At 48.8% G+C, this 17183-nt stretch overlaps 2 protein-coding genes across 3 annotated transcripts in view; one reads left to right on the forward strand and one right to left on the reverse strand.

Annotated features, from left to right (window-relative positions):
• Positions 1-13870, forward strand: part of YARS1 (tyrosyl-tRNA synthetase 1) — a 35056-nt gene extending 21186 nt beyond the window's left edge. The window contains exons 7-13 of the mRNA XM_080802971.1: positions 1679-1814; positions 2296-2381; positions 9269-9404; positions 10467-10564; positions 11417-11610; positions 12081-12222; positions 13455-13870. Coding sequence (XP_080659097.1) covers positions 1679-1814; positions 2296-2381; positions 9269-9404; positions 10467-10564; positions 11417-11610; positions 12081-12222; positions 13455-13565 — 903 coding nt within the window. The 3' untranslated portion in view covers positions 13566-13870. The remainder of the gene's footprint in view (positions 1-1678; positions 1815-2295; positions 2382-9268; positions 9405-10466; positions 10565-11416; positions 11611-12080; positions 12223-13454) is intronic.
• Positions 13871-14765: 895 nt separating this feature from the next.
• Positions 14766-17183, reverse strand: part of NHSL3 (NHS like 3) — a 49632-nt gene continuing 47214 nt past the window's right edge. For both annotated transcript variants that reach the window (XM_080802970.1, XM_080802969.1), the window contains exon 7: positions 14766-16949. In XM_080802970.1, the coding sequence (XP_080659096.1) occupies positions 16927-16949 (23 nt within the window). In that variant the 3' untranslated portion in view covers positions 14766-16926. The remainder of the gene's footprint in view (positions 16950-17183) is intronic.

The raw sequence follows: 17183 nt of genomic DNA on the forward strand, positions 1-17183 counted from the left end.
GGCATTTCACCGTAGAGCATCTGGATTCTCAGGCTGATGTTCAATGTAACTACTGTGATAAATACAATATCTTCTAACAAGTCCTGCTTCAGAAGAATACACTTTTGTTTTGATCACTGAGGATACAGAAGGGCGGACGTAGTGGAAACACAAAGATGGGAAAGGTTGCATTCTGGGTTCCCAAACACAGCTGAGCTTCAGAACCACCTAGGGAATTTAAAAACAACAACAAACGTTGCTTTGGCTGTTCTTAGAGATTCTGTGATAAAGTGGTTCTGGGGAACATTAGGAATCTGTATTTTCTTTCAAATTCCACCAGGTGATTCTGACCGAAGTCACATTTGGGTGTTCTTCTAGTTCTTTAAATCTGACTTTTCTATCTTTGATCGGAGATCAGTAAATACACATGTGGAACCTAAGTTGTTATTTTTTCAAGGAATATATAAAATATTTGTTTTTCTCTGTGTTAAAGTCTTCCTTGTTTCAGTTATTTCTCTGAAAAATATCGTATCACTCACCCTGTTTAGTGACTTTCACCGTATCTTGGCCCTGGAAGTCAGTGTTAGCAGCAGTTCCTGAACATGATTGCATCAGAATCGCTCAGAGAGCTTTTTAAATCAAGAGATTTTTTTTTTTTAATTTATTTGACAGAGAGAGAGAGAGAGATCACAAGTAGGCAGAGAGACAGGCAGAGAGAGGGGGGGAGAGATTTTGATTCATCTTCCAGTAACTTCCATCTTTCACCCCAGATGACTCATACACAGGCATACACAGACCAGAATTTGGTAACCACTGAACCCAAAGAACCACGCGCTTACGCACTCCAAAATAAGAAACAGTTTCTACTACCTAAAAAGAGAAGATGGCTCTATTTACTAGATAGTACCTGGGTTTGGGGTTTGCCATGCAGCAAGCCGCTCACATACTGTTTTGGGCAATGACCATGAGTATGCCCCTTTCATAAAATAGTTTTGGGCCTGGCAGTTTTGGGTAAATTAAGGAAATAATCCTAGAGAAGGCAGAAACAAAAACAGTAAAAACCTCTGCAAAGATGTTCGTTGTTCTATTATATATAATTTGTAAAAATTAGAACATAATCTAACAGTTTAGAAATCATGTTGTCACTAATAACTCGGAGTGTGATACAGCATAAAAATTAGAAGCAAAGGGGCACCCGAGTGGCTCCGTCATCAAGCGTCTGCCTTTGGCTCAGGTCGTGATTCTGGGGTCCGGGGATCGAGCCCTGCATCGGGCTCTCTGCTCTGCGGGCAGCTTGCTTCTCCCTCTCCCACGCCCCCTGCTTGTGTTCCCTCTCTCTCTGTCAAATAAATAAATAAAATCTTTAAAAAAAAATTAGACGCAAAGACTAGGTAGCTCCTCAGAATTACTTAAAGTATAGTCTCAAATACAAAAGCAAAGGGTAGACATTTGTTCTCCAACTACGAGTTTGTAACGATTCTACATGTTACAGGCCTGGGAAGTACACAGGAAAACTGAAATCGTGATTTTTGTCAGGTGGCAATATTGTGAGTGGTTCTTGACTCTGATTAATACTGCTATTATTAAAGTTGTTAATGTTTAAACCTCTGTTAAAAAAAAAAAAAAAACACACACACAGATTAGTTGAGCATATCCCATTCCCCACCATAAGAGGTCCCTTCTCCTCTGTGGCTTCTAGGAGTCCAAGATTGATCTCCTTGACCGGAAGGAGGATGTGAAGAAAAAACTAAAGAAGGCCTTCTGTGAGCCAGGGAATGTGGAGAACAATGGGGTTCTGTCCTTCATCAAGCATGTCCTCTTTCCCCTCAAGTCCGGTAAGACACTCGCTGATTGCTTCTTGGAGGCCAAGCAGAGGGAACAGAGCTAGTACTGTGATCATCCCTGGGGTTGGTTAAGAGTCTTCCTTCGGGCTTCCCTCTGACTTCTCATATACCAGGGTACACTTGCACTTGGGATGTGATTTCATTGCCCATGAGATTGTCACCAGGTTGGGTTCTAAGCAGGGTGTCAAGGTGGACGGGGGTTGTAGAAATGAGGGTGGGCACAGGCACATGCCGAATTAGAGCAAGAAGAAAGAAATGTAAGGCACAATCCTTCCCCTTGAGCATGGGTGCCAGCTGGGTTGCTCATCTGATTTAAGAACAATAAGATGCCGTATAATAAAGTTGAAAATATATAACAGAATAAAAATTGAAAATGTATAACAGAAACTACAAGTATCCGTACCATTTGAGCTAGGACTGCTGACTTTGCCATTATCGATGAGTTTGTTGGCATGGATCCTTTGTCTTACAGAGTTTGTGATCCTTCGAGATGAGAAGTGGGGTGGGAACAAAACCTATACTTCTTACTTGGACCTGGAAAAGGACTTCGCTGACGAGGTAATCCCAGAGGAGGCGCAATCCGCGCCCCCCCCCCCCCGAATTCCTTCTACCAGACCTCTCCTTGGCCTAGCCAGCTTTCTAGCACCTGCCCCAAGTCTCCACTTGATGCTCTCCAGGGCTGTGTATGACGGGCAATGGCTTAATGAGGATTCGGGTGGTTCACAGGTTAGGCGAGCAAATGGCACAAAGCTAAAATATTGGTGTCCTAATCACTCTGCAAAGGATTTAACCTGGAATGAGGGACCAAACCCAGCAAGGTGAAGCATTTCAGGGACAGGTGCAAAGTCAGAGTTCAGAAAAGAAACACCTAGGAAAGGACAGCATAGAGGATCCTGCTGATCTCAGGAGACAGCTTAAGAAAAGAATTACTGGGTACCCATGAGTTTGGCACCACGGTGAAGGCTGGCATTACAGAGGATTAAATCCTCACAAAGCTCGTGGTCCAGAAGGAAAGGCGGACGTGTAAATAAACATCATTGCCGTGTGGCTGTGCGATGATGACGTATACATGGTCCAGAGAGAAGACGGGAGGAAGTGATTACCTGGCTATGGGGCAAAGCTTTGCAGAGGAGACGACATCCAAACAGAGGGAATAAATTGTGCACGGACACAGGAAGATGAAATAGCACAGTACGGAATCACAAGTGGTTTGGTCTGACAAACCGGCGGAGCATTGTGGGCAAGCCAGGCAGGGCCAGTCCTAAAGGGAAGATGTGATAGTGGTGCATATGGGGAAGGAAATGAGGGCTTTTGATTGGCTCTGACTTTGGGTTGAATCAGCAGTGTGATTGGGCTGTCAGAAATGTTAACAGGGTCTTGCTGTAAGATATGGAAAATGTGGAGTCTGGAACCAGGGAGTCCATTTAGTTCTCCACTGGTGTGAGTACATTTGGGGCTTTGCATCCAGGCCTGGACTTCGATTTTATGAGGTTTATTAGACAGTCCGGGCTGTGTTGGGGAGACGAAGGGGGCTGTTTTAGGGAACAGACTGAAACCCTTGTCGCAGAGGCACAGTTGAAAGAACTGGGAATCAGGCCTACATTTGGTTCTCCTCAGATTCATGGCAGACTCTCTTGCGGAGGATGGGTTGGATTTCTTCCTGTGGCCCCAGAGGGCTAAGCCAGGCCTGCGGGTGGGGCACGTTCAGGTTCAACATCAGGGAGAGCTGTGCAGCAACCTTTGTTGGATGGCAGCAGGCCAGGCTGCCTCACCTGACCTTACGTCCCCATCACTGAGGTGTTCAGGCAGAGGCCAGAAGCCCCCTGCAGGCAACACGGTCTGAGGGTTTGAACATCAAATAGAGGAAAAGTCTCCATGACCTCGGAGCTCTGCGGCCCTTAAGGCCCATTTTTGTGGATGTTTCACAGCCATTGCTCTGAAGCCCTCTACCCGCAGTCTGAGGTGGCCACAAAACCCACACGTCACTCCTCAGCCCCATGAACAGTCATCTGTGGAAATAACGAGAAGGATAGAAGAAGTGGGTCTGAAGAAAAGCCTAGAGCAGCACTAGCCAATAGAACTTTCTGTGAGGGCTGACACTTTCGGGGTGTGCTCTCTCAAGTGGCTGCCGCTGGTCATGTGTGGTTGGCCTTTCTGTGAGCCCAGTGCAACTGAGGAACTGAATCGTACTTTGCACTCGGAGAGCCCCATGCGGCTAGCGGCTCCCGTACTGGGCAGAGCAGGTCTAAAGCTTTTCTGATGTTAAAAACTAAACATTCTGAAAGAAGTGAGAGAATATCAGAAGCAAAAATGGAGGCACTGTTGTATTACAGGTATCCACAGCTAAGAGATAACCCCTCAGAATATCTAGCAGAGCCTCTCAGGCTGGATTTGGGATATAAAAGTACTAGTTACAGGACACAAGAAGAAGAATCAAATGGCTGTGCCCCTGCCCCGTACCAGCATCACTCACCATATTTGCCCACATTATGGGATTGAATCCTCATTCTGACTCTGTCAGATATAGGTATTCTCTTCAGTTCTTAAGTAAAGCATCCCAAACTTAGAGGGGTTAAGTGCCTGGTCCAGGGTCACACAGCTAGCTGGGACTCTAGCCCCGGTCTTTCTAATGCCCTCGCTCGCTCTTCTCGCTCGCCCAGCTCCCTACCAGGCTATCTCCTCGGATTCCCTCTGTGGGTGTTTCTCCGCCTGTAAATGACCCCTGGTGCATGCCACCACTCGAAACATGAATGGGGGGACTAGAAGAATTTGATTAATAAAAATATTCAGCCTCTAAAATCCCTCAAGTTTTTGCAGCTCAGGTCATGATCTCAGGGTCATGAGATGGAGTCCCACACTGGGCTCCACGCTGGGCATGTAGCCTGCTTCAAATTCTCTCTCTCCCTCTCCCTCTGACCCCCAGCCCTGTGTGCACTCTGTCTCTCAAATAAATGAATAAATCTTTCATTGATTTCTGCTCTGATCTTTATTAGTTCTCTTCTGCTGAGTTTAGGCTTTATTTGCTGTTCTTTCTCCAGCTCCTTTAGGGTTAGGTTGTGTACTTGAGATCTTTCTTGTTTCTTGAGAAAGGTTTATATGGGTATATACTTTCCTCTCAGCACTGCCTTTCCTGTGTCCCAAAGACTTTGAACAGTTGTGTTTTCATTTTCATTTGTTTCCATGAATTTTTTAAATTCTTCTTTAATTTCCTGGTTGACCCATTCTTTCTTAGTAGGATGCCCTTTAGCCTCCATGTATTTGAGTTCTTTCCAGCTTTCCTCTTGTGATTGAGTTCTAGCTTCAGAGCATTGTGGTCTGAAAATATGCAGGGAATGATCCCAGTCTTTTGGTACCAACTGAGACCTGATTTCTGACCCAGAAATCTGACCTCTCTGCCTACTTGTGATCTCTGTCTATCAAAAAATAAAATCTTTTTTTAAAAAAATGAGTTTTTCTTTTTTTAATTTTTTTTAAAGATTTTATTTATTTATCACAAGTAGGCAGAGAGGCAGGCAGGAAGAAAAAGAGGGGGGAAGCAGGCTCCCCGCTGAGCAGAGAGCCTGATGCAGGGCTCGATCCCAGGACCCCAAGATCATGACCTGAGTGGAAGGCAGAGGCTTAACCCACTGAGCCACCCAGGCGCCCCTAAAATGAGTTTCTTGTAGACAGTGTATCAGTTGGTCTTAGTTTTTTATCCATTCTGATACCCTGTGTCTTTTGATTGGAGCATTTAGCCCATTTACATTCAGGGTAACTATAGAAAGGTGTGAATTTACTGCCGTTATATTGCCTGTAAGGTGACTGTTATTGTATATTGTCTCTGTTCCTTTCTGGTCTGTGTTAATTTTAGGCTCTCTCTTTGCTTAGAGGACCCCTTTCAATATTTCCTTTAGGGCTGCTTTGGTGTTTGCACATTCTTTTAGTTTTTTTTTGTCCTGGAAGCTTTTTATCTCTCCTTCTATTTTCAATGACAGGCTAGCTGGATATAGTATTCTTGGCTGCATATTTTTCTCATTCAATGCTCTAAATATATCATGCCAGTCCTTTCTGGCCTGCCACATCTCTGTGGATAGGTCTGCTGCAATCTAATATTTCTACCATTGTATGTTATAGACATACAGCTTGTCCCAAGCTGCTTTCAGGATTTTCTTTTTGTCACTAAGACGTGTAAGTTTTATTAGTAGATGACGGGGTGTGGACCTATTTTTACTGATTTTGGGGGGGGGGTACCCTGTGCCTCCTGGATTTTGATGCTTGTTCCCTTCGCCAAATTAGGGAAATTCTCTACTATAATTTGCTCCAATACACCTTCTGCCCCCCTCTCTCTTCTTCTTCTGGAATCCCAATTATTCTTTTTTTTTTTTTAAGATTTTATTTTATTTATTTGACAGACAGAGATCACCAGTAGGCAGAGAGGCAGGCAGAGAGAGAGGAGGGAGCAGGCTCCCCGCTGAGCAGAGAGCCAGATGCGGGGCTCGATCCCAGGACCCTGGGATCATGACCTGAGCTGAAGGCAGAGGCTTTAACCCAGAGCCACCCAGGTGCCCCAATCCCAATTATTCTAATATTGTTTCATCTTATGGTATCACTTATCTCTCAAATTCTTCTCTTGTGGTCCAGTAGTTGTTTGTCTCTCTTTTGCTCAGCTTCTTTATTCTCCATCATTTGGTCTTCTATATCACTAATTCTCTCTTCTGCCTCGTTTATCGTAGCAGTAAGAGCCTCCATTTTTTATTTCCCCTCATTAATAGCTTTTTTTATTTCAACTTGGTTAGATTTTAGTTCTTTTATGTCTCTCGAAAGGGATTTTATTTCTCCAGAAAAGGATTCTCTAATATCTTCCATGCTTTTTTCGAGCCCAGCTAGCACCTTGAGAATCATTCTGAACTCTAGTTCTGACATATTACCAATGTCCGTATTGATTAGGTTCCTAGCCGTTGGTACTGCCTCTTGTTCTTTTTTGTGTACTGTTTTTCTGCCTTGTCATTTTATCCAGATAAGAATAGATGAATGAGAGAACAAAATACTAAAAGGGTAGCAATGACCCCAGAAAAATATATACTAACCAAATCAGAAGAGACCTGAAACTGGGGGGAAAGGGGGGGGACCAAAAAAAAAAAAAATATATATATATATATATATATATAAAAAATATATGTGTGTATACATATATATACATATTAGACTGGTGAATAAAGCAGAGCCACACACTTGATTTTGGGGGTATTTTAATCTGTTAGAAGAAACTACCTCCCCAAATTTTAAAGAAAGATAAACTTACATATATACAAAAATAAGGGTAAACAAGATGAAGGAATGGAATATGACTATAAAGATGAAAATTTAAAGATTCTAAAAAAAGAATTGGTAAGTTGTTTGAAAAAAGAAAAAAAAGAGGAAAGAATGTGATCAGGCTAGAGATGAGGACAAAGCTGTGTGCTAGATTTAGGGTACATTTTGATCTAGTAAAAGAAATTGTATCCCAGAATTTTAAAGGAAAAAAAAAAAACCTGTGTGTATACAAATACAAGGTTAAATTCAATGAGGGGATAAAATGTGACTATAATGATGAAAATTAGAAAAGATTTTTTAAAAGATATTGAGAGGATAAAATAGTTAAGAAATGTTAAAATAGGAAAGAGGAAAATTTTTTAAAAATAGAATAAGAAAAAAATAAAATTAAAAAAATATAACTTTGAAAGACTAAAGGATGATGGGGAAGAAAGCCATGAATTCTATGTGTTGCTTTCCCTTAGCTCTGGCATCCTGTGGTTCTCATTGATCAGTAAACTTGGTCTTGGCTGGATGTTCTTGCTGATCTCCTGGGGGAGGGGCCTGTTGCTGTGATTCTCAAATGTCTTTGCCTGAAGCAGAATTGCACCACATTTGCCAGGGGCGAGGCTAAGTAATCTTCGCAGTTTTGGGCTCCCTGAACGCTTTCCATACAGCTTTGGAGGATGGGAGTGAAGATGGCAGCCTCCCAGTCTCTGGCCCATAGGAGCCGAGAGCTCAGCGCCCCATTTCTCAGTGCAACATCAGAGAAAAGCAGTCGATCCCTCCCGTCTCCCTGGTCTCCGGCCGCACTCTGAGCTCACCTGGCCTGTGACCGAGCATTTCTGTCTCTGGTGCACGGTCTCATTTGCAGTCTCCAAATCCAGCAGATCCTGTCGCGCATTCCCCCGCCACTCCTTCTGGAGGAGGAAAGAGGAGGTTCCTCCAGATCTGCCACTTGTGGGGTCCCTGCTTGAAGAGCAGTGGCCCGGCTGTGCCTCGATCATGGTTTAAGGTGACCCCGAGCTGAGAGCTCACTCCTCAGCTCTGTCTCTGCAGCCGGCTTCCCTGCTCTGATACCTGGGAGCTCTACCACCACTCAGACACCCCTGGTCTTTTTGTGTCCCCGTGGGTCCTGAGACCACACTGTCCCCATGAGGGCCGCACACCTGGCTTAGCCTCTGGAGCAACATCCCTCTGTGGAGCAGACTTCTAAATGTTCCGATTTTGTGCTCCACTGCTCTTTCACTTGCCGGGAGCCGGCCCCTCCCCCCGTGGTCTGTCTTCCCTTATGTTGCCTCAGATTCACTTCTCCGCCCATCCTGCCTTCCGGAAAGACGTCGATTTCCTGTTCCTAGAATTGCTGTTCTTCTCCTCTATCTCCTGTTGAGTTTGTAGATGTTCAGAATGGTTTGATAACTATCTAGCTGAACTTGTGGGACCTGATGATAATCTTAGTCTCCTACTCCTCTGCCATCTTGCTCCTCCCCAAATAAAGAAATCCTTTTTTTTTTTTTTAAAGATTTGTTTATTTATTTATTTATTTGACAGGGAGAGAGAGACAGCAAGAGATGGAACACAAGCAGGGGGAGTGGGAGAGGAAGAAGCAGGCTTCCCACCGAGCAGGGACCCTAATGCGGGGCTAGAACCCAGGACCCTGGGATCATGACCTGAGCCAAAGGCAGCTGCTTAACGACTGAGCCACCCAGGCACCCTTAAATAAATAAATCTTAATAAGATACAATCCCTAGGGTGCCTGGGTGGCTCAGTGGGTTGAGCTTCTGCCTTCTGCTCAGGTCATGATCTCGGGGTCCTGGGATCGAGTCCCGCATCGGGCTCTCTGCTTGGCGGGGAGCCTGCTTCCCTTCTTCTCTCTCTGCCTGCCTCTCTGCCTACATGTGATCTCTGTCAAATAAATAAATAAAATATTAAAAAAAAAAAAAAAAGATACAATCCCTCAAGTTAGGATGGAATTCAGAGTCAAAAGACCTAAATCTCAGACAAGAAAGAGAATCTTTCTGAACCTGTGTCCTCCTCTTGGCTTTGTCAGCTTCACGGGGCTGCCCTGAGGGTCAGTGGCCTGCACCCTACACCACACATTGTCGTTAGTAGACTCAGACATGTTGTACCCCCTCAGGTGGCTCCCCTCACTGGCCCTTTGCACACTTCCACAGGTTGTACATCCTGGAGACCTAAAGAATTCTGTGGAGGTCGCCCTGAACAAGTTGCTGGATCCTATCCGGGAAAAGTTTAACACCCCTGCCCTGAAGAAACTGACCAGCGCTGCCTACCCAGAGCCCTCCAAGCAGAGTAAGGCCGGCCTGGGAGGTCAGGGGCCAAGGGCTGCATGATGTCATCACGACAGAGCACCTGTCGGTGGGCTTCCGAAAAGGGTCTGTCTTAGATCGAGAGTCCGAGAAGCCAGGAGGTCGGAAGTGCAGGAGTATCCTAGCCCACTGACCCCTGGAATGGAACTTGAGTCATCGGGATTTAGGTTTGGGCGATGCTGTGATTACATCCTGTTGACCCAGTCTGCTGGTGTGAGACGTGTATTGTGATCCTTCACCCGGTCTTTCAGTTAAGAGAGCAGTTGGGTTAGACCATGAGGGAACAGAGCTGCTCAGAGCCTGCACAGCTCCTTAGGGAAGCTCATCTTCAGCTTTGCCCAACTCCTTTCCATATGCTTCTGACTGGCTCTTAGCTGGCTCTCCACTTACCCGTGACACAGAGATATCAACATGGATGGTTTTGTGTGACTCTCCCAACTCAATAAATGTATGTGGAGAGCACAAATGGAAATACCTAAAGGTAGCCAAGCTACTACTGCCTTCCACCCCGTTTCCTCCCTGCCAGCTGAGGGAAAGAATAGATGAAAATCTGGCATGTCACTTCTCAAAGGTTGCTGATCCTGTGTGTTTTTTTTTTAAGATTTTATTTATTTATTTGACAGAGAGATCACAAGTAGGCAGAGAGGCAGGCAGAGAGCCGGGGGGAAGCAGGCTCCCTGCTGAGCAGAGAGCCCGATGCGGGGCTCGATCCCAGAACCCTGAGATCATGACCTGACCCGAAGGCAGAGGCTTAACCCACTGAGCCACCCAGGTACCCTGCTGATCCTGTTTTAAGGAAGATATAACTAGGGGGCCCCTGGCTGGCTCTTTTGGTAGAGCCTACGACTCTTGAGCTCAGGGTCATGAGTTTGAGTCCCACATTAGGCGTAGAGATGACTTCAAAAAGAAAAAAGATATAATTAAAGGGGTAGATTCTGGGGTTCTACATGAAACGCACTGCTAGTGTCCCCAGTGGGTGGTATCAGCGGCTGACCTGTCATGACGAAGGAGAGTTCTGACCCTTTGGGGCTCTTCTCATTCCCAGAGCCAGTTGCCAAAGGCCCTGCCAAGAATTCAGAACCAGAGGAGGTCATCCCGTCCCGGCTGGATATCCGCGTGGGGAAAGTCATTAGTGTGGACAAGGTACTCATTTTTCACCACATCCCAGAGAGGCGGATGGGGTCACGTTTGTCTGTTGTTTCCATCTGGAGGAAACCTGGCCTGGGATGAGAAGTTACATCCCTGAGGTCACATTGCAAGTCAGAACGCAGGTGCCTAATTGCAAGTGTCAGGCTTTTCCCTTTGCTACCTCTGGACCTTGTACAACCAGACACAGCCAGGAACTCCTGGTGGGGGGGGATATTAGTCAGAGGGAGCTTGCTTATCCATTAAATCCGGTCCCATAGACTCCTCTGGTCTGTACCAGCTTGTCTGGACTTAGCTACAGGCCTTATCTCAGATCAGCCACTTCGTCCTGCTGTCCCATCCCACACACCCCTGAAAATGGGGAAGGGAGAGGGACTTCCTTTTTCCCAGAGGCAGAAGGTTATGCAACCAGTGACCAGGGACCATTGTTGTGGACTTTTTTTCTCTACCAGCATTGCTTTCCACAGCATAGACCCAGCTACTGGAACAACTTTGAGGTAGCTGCGGGTGCTCTTTGAGATGGAGAGGCCAGCGCTGTCCTCTACCCATCCTCCAGGCTGGGGCAGTGTGTGGCCGTAGTAGTCTCCACCCAGAATGTCTGGGCCATTTAACCTCTGGGGGAGACTCCTCGCCCCTCCTTTTACTCTAAGCCTGCCTCTTGGCAGACAGTAAAATGAACCCTCCCAGCCCATTCTCCTGTCTGCTATCTGGGACCTGGAGAGTTTGCTCCAGGGGCCCCTGAGGAGCCTGTGCAGGGGAGTGGACGCCCACTGCGGCAGTCTGAGGGCTCGCTGGCGCTGCCTGTGACTCAGTGCATTATGATCCCATCCGGGCTGACCTCTCGCGCAGCACCCGGATGCAGACAGCCTGTATGTGGAGAAGATTGATGTTGGGGAAGCCGAGCCTCGGACTGTGGTGAGCGGCCTGGTGCAGTTCGTGCCTGAGGAGGAGCTGCGGGACCGGCTGGTGGTGGTGCTGTGCAACCTGAAGCCCCAGAAGATGAGAGGCATCGAGTCCCAAGGCATGCTTCTGTGCGCCTCCACGTGAGTGAGAACCGGGGGTGGAGAGGGGGAGGGAATTGGCTCACATAACGCCCTTCCCCGCGCCAGGTGGAATCCCTGAGGACACTGTCCAAAAGATGAAGGAGTGAGTTCCTGGACACGTAACTGCGAATAACGCGCTTTACCTAAAGTCAGTTTTATTAAGACAGAAATCCGAAGGCTCGGAGCAGTAGGCACGTGCCGGAGTCTCTCTCCCAGTAAGAGTCGGAGCCGGGAGTCCTACCTGATTCCGACTGGCCAATCGGGCCTTGCTGTCTGTTATGTCCTACTCCCTCCCCCAAAAGCCCAGATTTTAGTCTCTCCCGACAGAGCATTTCAGGGTAGCCCAGGTCAGCCCATCCCGGTAATTCCACTCTGAGGGCCCCTCCATAGAAGCCCTAAGGCCCTGGCCTCCACATCAGCTGCAGGCAGGCCACAGCCTCACTCCTCCCTCATCCTGTGTGTCTTCTCAGAGAGGGGGTGACCCGCCAGGTGGAGCCTCTGGACCCTCCTGCAGGCTCTGCTCCCGGTGAGCGAGTGTTCGTGAAGGGCTATGAGAAGGGCCAGCCAGATGAAGAGCTCAAGCCCAAGAAGAAAGTCTTTGAGAAGTTGCAGGTCGGTAGCTGGCCATGCCCGCTCTCTTGCCTGGGCCGCCTGGACTGGGTCCCCAGACTCCCCAGAGTCCACCTCGGCCCTTCCCCTACACTTCCTGCCTCTGTGCCACTCCCTTCCTCTGACCAGACCTTTGGGGGAGGGGAGGGGGCAGGCACCTGCAGAGCAGGGGAACCCTCACAGGGACTGAGCACCGACAGACTCCTCGAGGCACTGTGTGGGGGACTCAGACATGTCCTCTTCTGATCTGCAGTCCAGAGCACAGGGTTATCCCTGTTTTATCTGGTGGGTTACCTGCCAAGGCCACACAGGGTCCCCAGAAGCCATGGAACCAGGATCCCCCCCCCCCGCACCCTCGTCTTGGAGCACTCATTCTCTCTCTGCCCTCTGGGGCATGGACTCTAACACAGCGTGTCCCCGTGACCCCTGAATGCATTCCTTCCTTCAGCAACTCCTGAGCCCCTGATAGTATGTCAGCCCCTATTCTAGGAGCTCCGGGCCACATCATGAACCAGGCAGCCACTGTTTCCTCTCCTCGTGGAGCTAACACGACACGTGTGACCTTCCCTAGTAATCCCGCCTTTCCTGGCTCAGCCAGGGTATGTCTGGGGGGCATTTAGAGTGCTTTCTACCTGTTGCTTCGCCCTGCGCGTGGCAGGCATGTGGTTTTACCCACTCCCTCCTCTCTGACTTTCCCAGGCTGCTTTTTTGGATCACTTACTTTTCCAGGCTATAAAATAGATGTAGATGTAGAACCATCCAAAGTATAGGGAACATGAAGGACACAAAATATCCATAGTCCTGCCACCGTTCCTGGGAAATAGCATTAGTGATTATTTCTTTGTGGACCCCTTCAGTGCAGGGAGGTAATATATTTACAGTTTGAGTCCCACCATATGTTTATTTTTCTCTTTAACTGGATACCAGAAAAACTTCCCTGTCTTCTTAAATACTGAGCGGTGATCTGATTGTGCCGTAGTGAATTGTAATTGTCATAATGTGACAAAATTATTTAACCTTATTAGACATGGAAGTTGTTCTCAGGTTTTCACTATTGGAACACTGATGTCTTGGTACATAGTTCTTTGCACTTACTCGTGACCGTTTTCCTGAACTAAATGCCTCAGGTGGGCAGGCTTGCTGGTAGTGGAGAGAGAGGCACAGGAGACCCTGGGGAAGGGCTGTCCATGCCTCGCCTCACCACCCCATTCACGGCTTCTGTTTACTCTGTGCAGGCCGACTTTAAAACCTCTGAGGACTGCATCGCACAGTGGAAGCAAACCAACTTCATGACCAAGCTGGGGTGCATCTCCTGTAAATCGCTGAAAGGGGGGAACATCAGCTAGCTACCCCAGCGTCCTGCTCCCTTCTCCCATCTCCCCAAGTCATCTGCTGTCTCAGTTTGCTCTGCCCTTCACCCATTTACCCATCTCCCAGGACACCAAAGCAGGAAGTTGGGGACTTTACCAGGGGTGGAACTCAGTAAGCCGGAGCTCAGCCTCCCCAGAATCCAGAACCATCCTGTCCCGACTGCCGCTGAGCTCCAGGGTGGTAATGTGGGCGGGGTGGCCATGGGGGGTCCCCGCTCTACCTTCTTCCCTTGGCAGCTGACTGGAGAAATCTGGTTTCAATAGAACTCATACAAAAGGTTTATGCCACAGTCCTTCTAATTGGAAAAATATTGGTTCCCGTGTTTTCCTAGAGTTCTCCCAGCAGCTGTGCCTCTGTCTGGGATCTGGTGCCTGAACTGGGCTAATTACAGCCTTTCCCCAACAGGAAATTGTGGGATTCGAAAAGGAAAGGGAGGGGAAAACAGAGAACCTAGCGGTCTACCAAGCAGTGGGCAGCCTTCCCCAGTGCCTGGCAACCCTGAGGCCCGGCCTGTGGGGCTCTGCTGCCATTTCTTTCCCTTGATCCTGCTGGGTTGAGACATTCCCTAAACCAGCTGTGTGTTTATATCAGAAGTAAGGTAGATGGCACAGCCTGAATCTTTCTTCAGAGAGGGAGGGCTACGTCATAAGGCATCAGGATAAGAATCACTGTCATTGTCATGAATTCAAATAAACAGTCCGAACAAGAGTGTCTGGATGGGGCCTGTCTGCAAGCCCGGCTGTAGGAACACAAGTTTGGAGCAGCTGCTAGGCCACTCACCCAGGCTAGGCCCTTGTATCTTGGACTTTTGACCCTGTAATAGGGGATGGGGCTTGCAGGGGGCGGGGGATGTGTGAACTGGGTGGATCATAGACACTTTGACTTTTCCTTTGGCGATAAAACCAGAAGAGGTCGGGGGTGTCTGGGTGGCTCTGTCGATTGAGCACCAGACTTGATTTCCGCTCAGGTCAGGAACTCAGGGTTGTGAGATCAAGCCATCAGGTTCCGCCCTGGGTGCGGAGCCTGCTTAAGAGTCAAGCAAAAAAAAGCAGAAGAGGCCCACTGTGGGGTCCAGTGCTTAGAGGAGGCAGAAAGCACGTTTTCTCTCCTAATAATGGCCCAGACCCCCACTCCAACCCGTGTCCCTCCCCTCTTAAGAAGCAGCAAACCACAGCCAAGTTTTAATCATTTAATTAACACCTTCGAATGAAACACACACAGAGCTTTTTCATGTGTCTCACTCAGGCTTCAGGGGAGAGGGAATGGATTGTTGGTATAGACATATCAAAGACTCAAAAATTTAAAGAAATATATATATACTTCTCTCTCTAACATTTTATGGAAATTAAAAATCAGAGGCTTTTGGTCTCTCCATTTGCACTAGGTCAAGCTCATTTACCCCAGAGGGCAAAGAAGGGTTGCCTCTTCTAGATCCTCCCTTCTCCTTTGTACTCTGTCCCACCCAGTGGGGAAACAAGCTCAGAAGATTCTAGCTGAGGATAAGGAGCTCAAGTAACATTGAGAGGGAAGGTGGGGGCGGGTCAAGAAAACACAGAAGCTGGGCTCCCTCCCACCTCCAGCAGCTCCAGAGCTGCTGCCAGGGCCTGCTCTCATGGAGGCTTTGGCCTGGTCTTGGTTCCCAGGGGGTTGGGTCAGGAACTCTGAGCGGAGCAGTGCATACTGACTATCCTCGTTCCCCAGCTCAGTGGGCAGATGCAACAGGTACCCAGCAGCTGCTCTCCCTCACCCAAGGGGAGGGAACAACCTTGGTTGACAGCTACAGAGAGACAACAGCAATGAGGGAGAGCCAGAGGAACCTGGGCTCTAGTACCGCACCCCCTATGCTCCCAGCTCATTTTGGAGGGGTTCAGTCTCCAGAGCAGCAGCTAAAAGTGAGGTTTCTTACCAGGCTCAAGCCCAAGTCACTGTTGAGGAAAGAGGATCAGGACAGAAGGGTGGCCCCGGGGGGGGGAGCGCCACACTACTATGGAGGGAGGCGCCAGGGCCAGCAGGGAAACCAGCTTACCTAGAGAGGTGGCACAGGCTGGAAATAGCTCATTAAAATTCCTAGAGGAGAGATCAGTAGCAGAGGCTGACGGCTAGGGGGCAATCCCCCAGCCTGCTCCCTAGGAGCACTGAACCCCCTCCCCTTCATTGACTAGGGAAGAGTCTGAAATAGAATGCACCTTTGGCTTCCCAGCCTTGTCATTCAGCGTCAGCTCCCCCCAGGGAAACCACCTGTGTTGAAAGGCAGCTAGAGAGAACATGTGCCGAGTAAACAGAAAGGTCCCAGAATGTCATCTGTAGGACCAAGTCTGGGCTCAAACAAGTGCTCCCCCCGGGCCACACCCCTCCACCCACCTCCTCAGGACTTCCTGCCCAGCTGGAAAGGACACAGCTTTGCCACATTGCCTCGGAAGTGTTGTGCCTGCCCACCCCAACCTGACTGCGTGAAACAAGGGGCAAATGCTTGGCATTACCAAATGCCCAAGATGTCTTCTGATTCTGTTCTCCCACTCTCTGAAGACAGAGGGCCTGTGGACCTCCCTGCTGGCTCTTCTCCCCCACCCCCATTCGGGCCCTGGCAGTCTCCCACTTCTTGTCCCCTGCATGAAGCACCTGGCAGAACTGGAAGGCAAGGAGGGTGGTTGGTGGTAAGTTGAGGCACAGGAGGGCTAACCCCTGCTGCACCTTTTGTGCTTTGGAATTCCACAGCCCCACTCCTGCCTCCAGCCTGGAGAAGCCTGTGGGGATACGATGACTCGCCCACCTCCAAGAACTAAGAAATGGGCACACTGGATCGGAGGGAGGGGACAGATTGGTCCCGGCTATGGGTGGGCTACCAGGGACTGATGCTGCTGCCATGTAAACAGGCCCTTGGAATGCGGCTTCGTGGGCCCTGGAAGATGGACATGCAGCTGCTTTTCAAAAGTGCTTTGATTCTGGACTACAGTATGTGCATGATTTGGACATGGGGGGGAAAAGGGAAAGAAACTCAAGTGAGGTGCTCTGCTCCCAACTGTGTGGCCTCATGGCCAGCAGGGGGCGCAGCCACTCGCTCCCACCAGCTACCTCCTTCAAGATGAGGCTAAGGCCAAGACAAGCAGCAGCGGCCAGAAGGGAATCCATTCACGGGGAAAAGGCATGAGCCAGATGACTTGGAGGACGGGATCAACACCAGGCTTGCATAAATATCAAAGGCTGTGAAGGTTAAGGCTGCAGGCATCCTCTCTACTAGGTTAAGTGTCTGCCGTATCTTCTTGTCCTTGGAGCTGCTCAGGTCCCTGAGATTGTATTCCTGGGATGGGTCAGCAGTGCCAGCGAGGTGCCTGGTGGTCAGACCAGCTCTTTCTGTGGGTCTGCGGCAAGAAAAGGAAGGGACACTCAGCCAGAGGCCTCCCAGCTCGGCTGCGGATGGCCCACGGCACCTCCTCTCCCCCTCCATTGATCAGGGGTGACAGCCTACATTCCCAGGCAGCCTGAGACCAGAAAAATCTGAAAAATCCAGTGACAAATCCCTAGTGGACTTGAGGCACCTCTTTGCCATCACCAGTGATGGGGACCCTCACACACACGCACACACACAGGAGTCC

This window comes from Martes martes, assembly GCF_963455335.1.
Source record: "Martes martes genome assembly, chromosome: 4".
Taxonomy (NCBI): Eukaryota; Metazoa; Chordata; class Mammalia; order Carnivora; family Mustelidae; genus Martes; species Martes martes.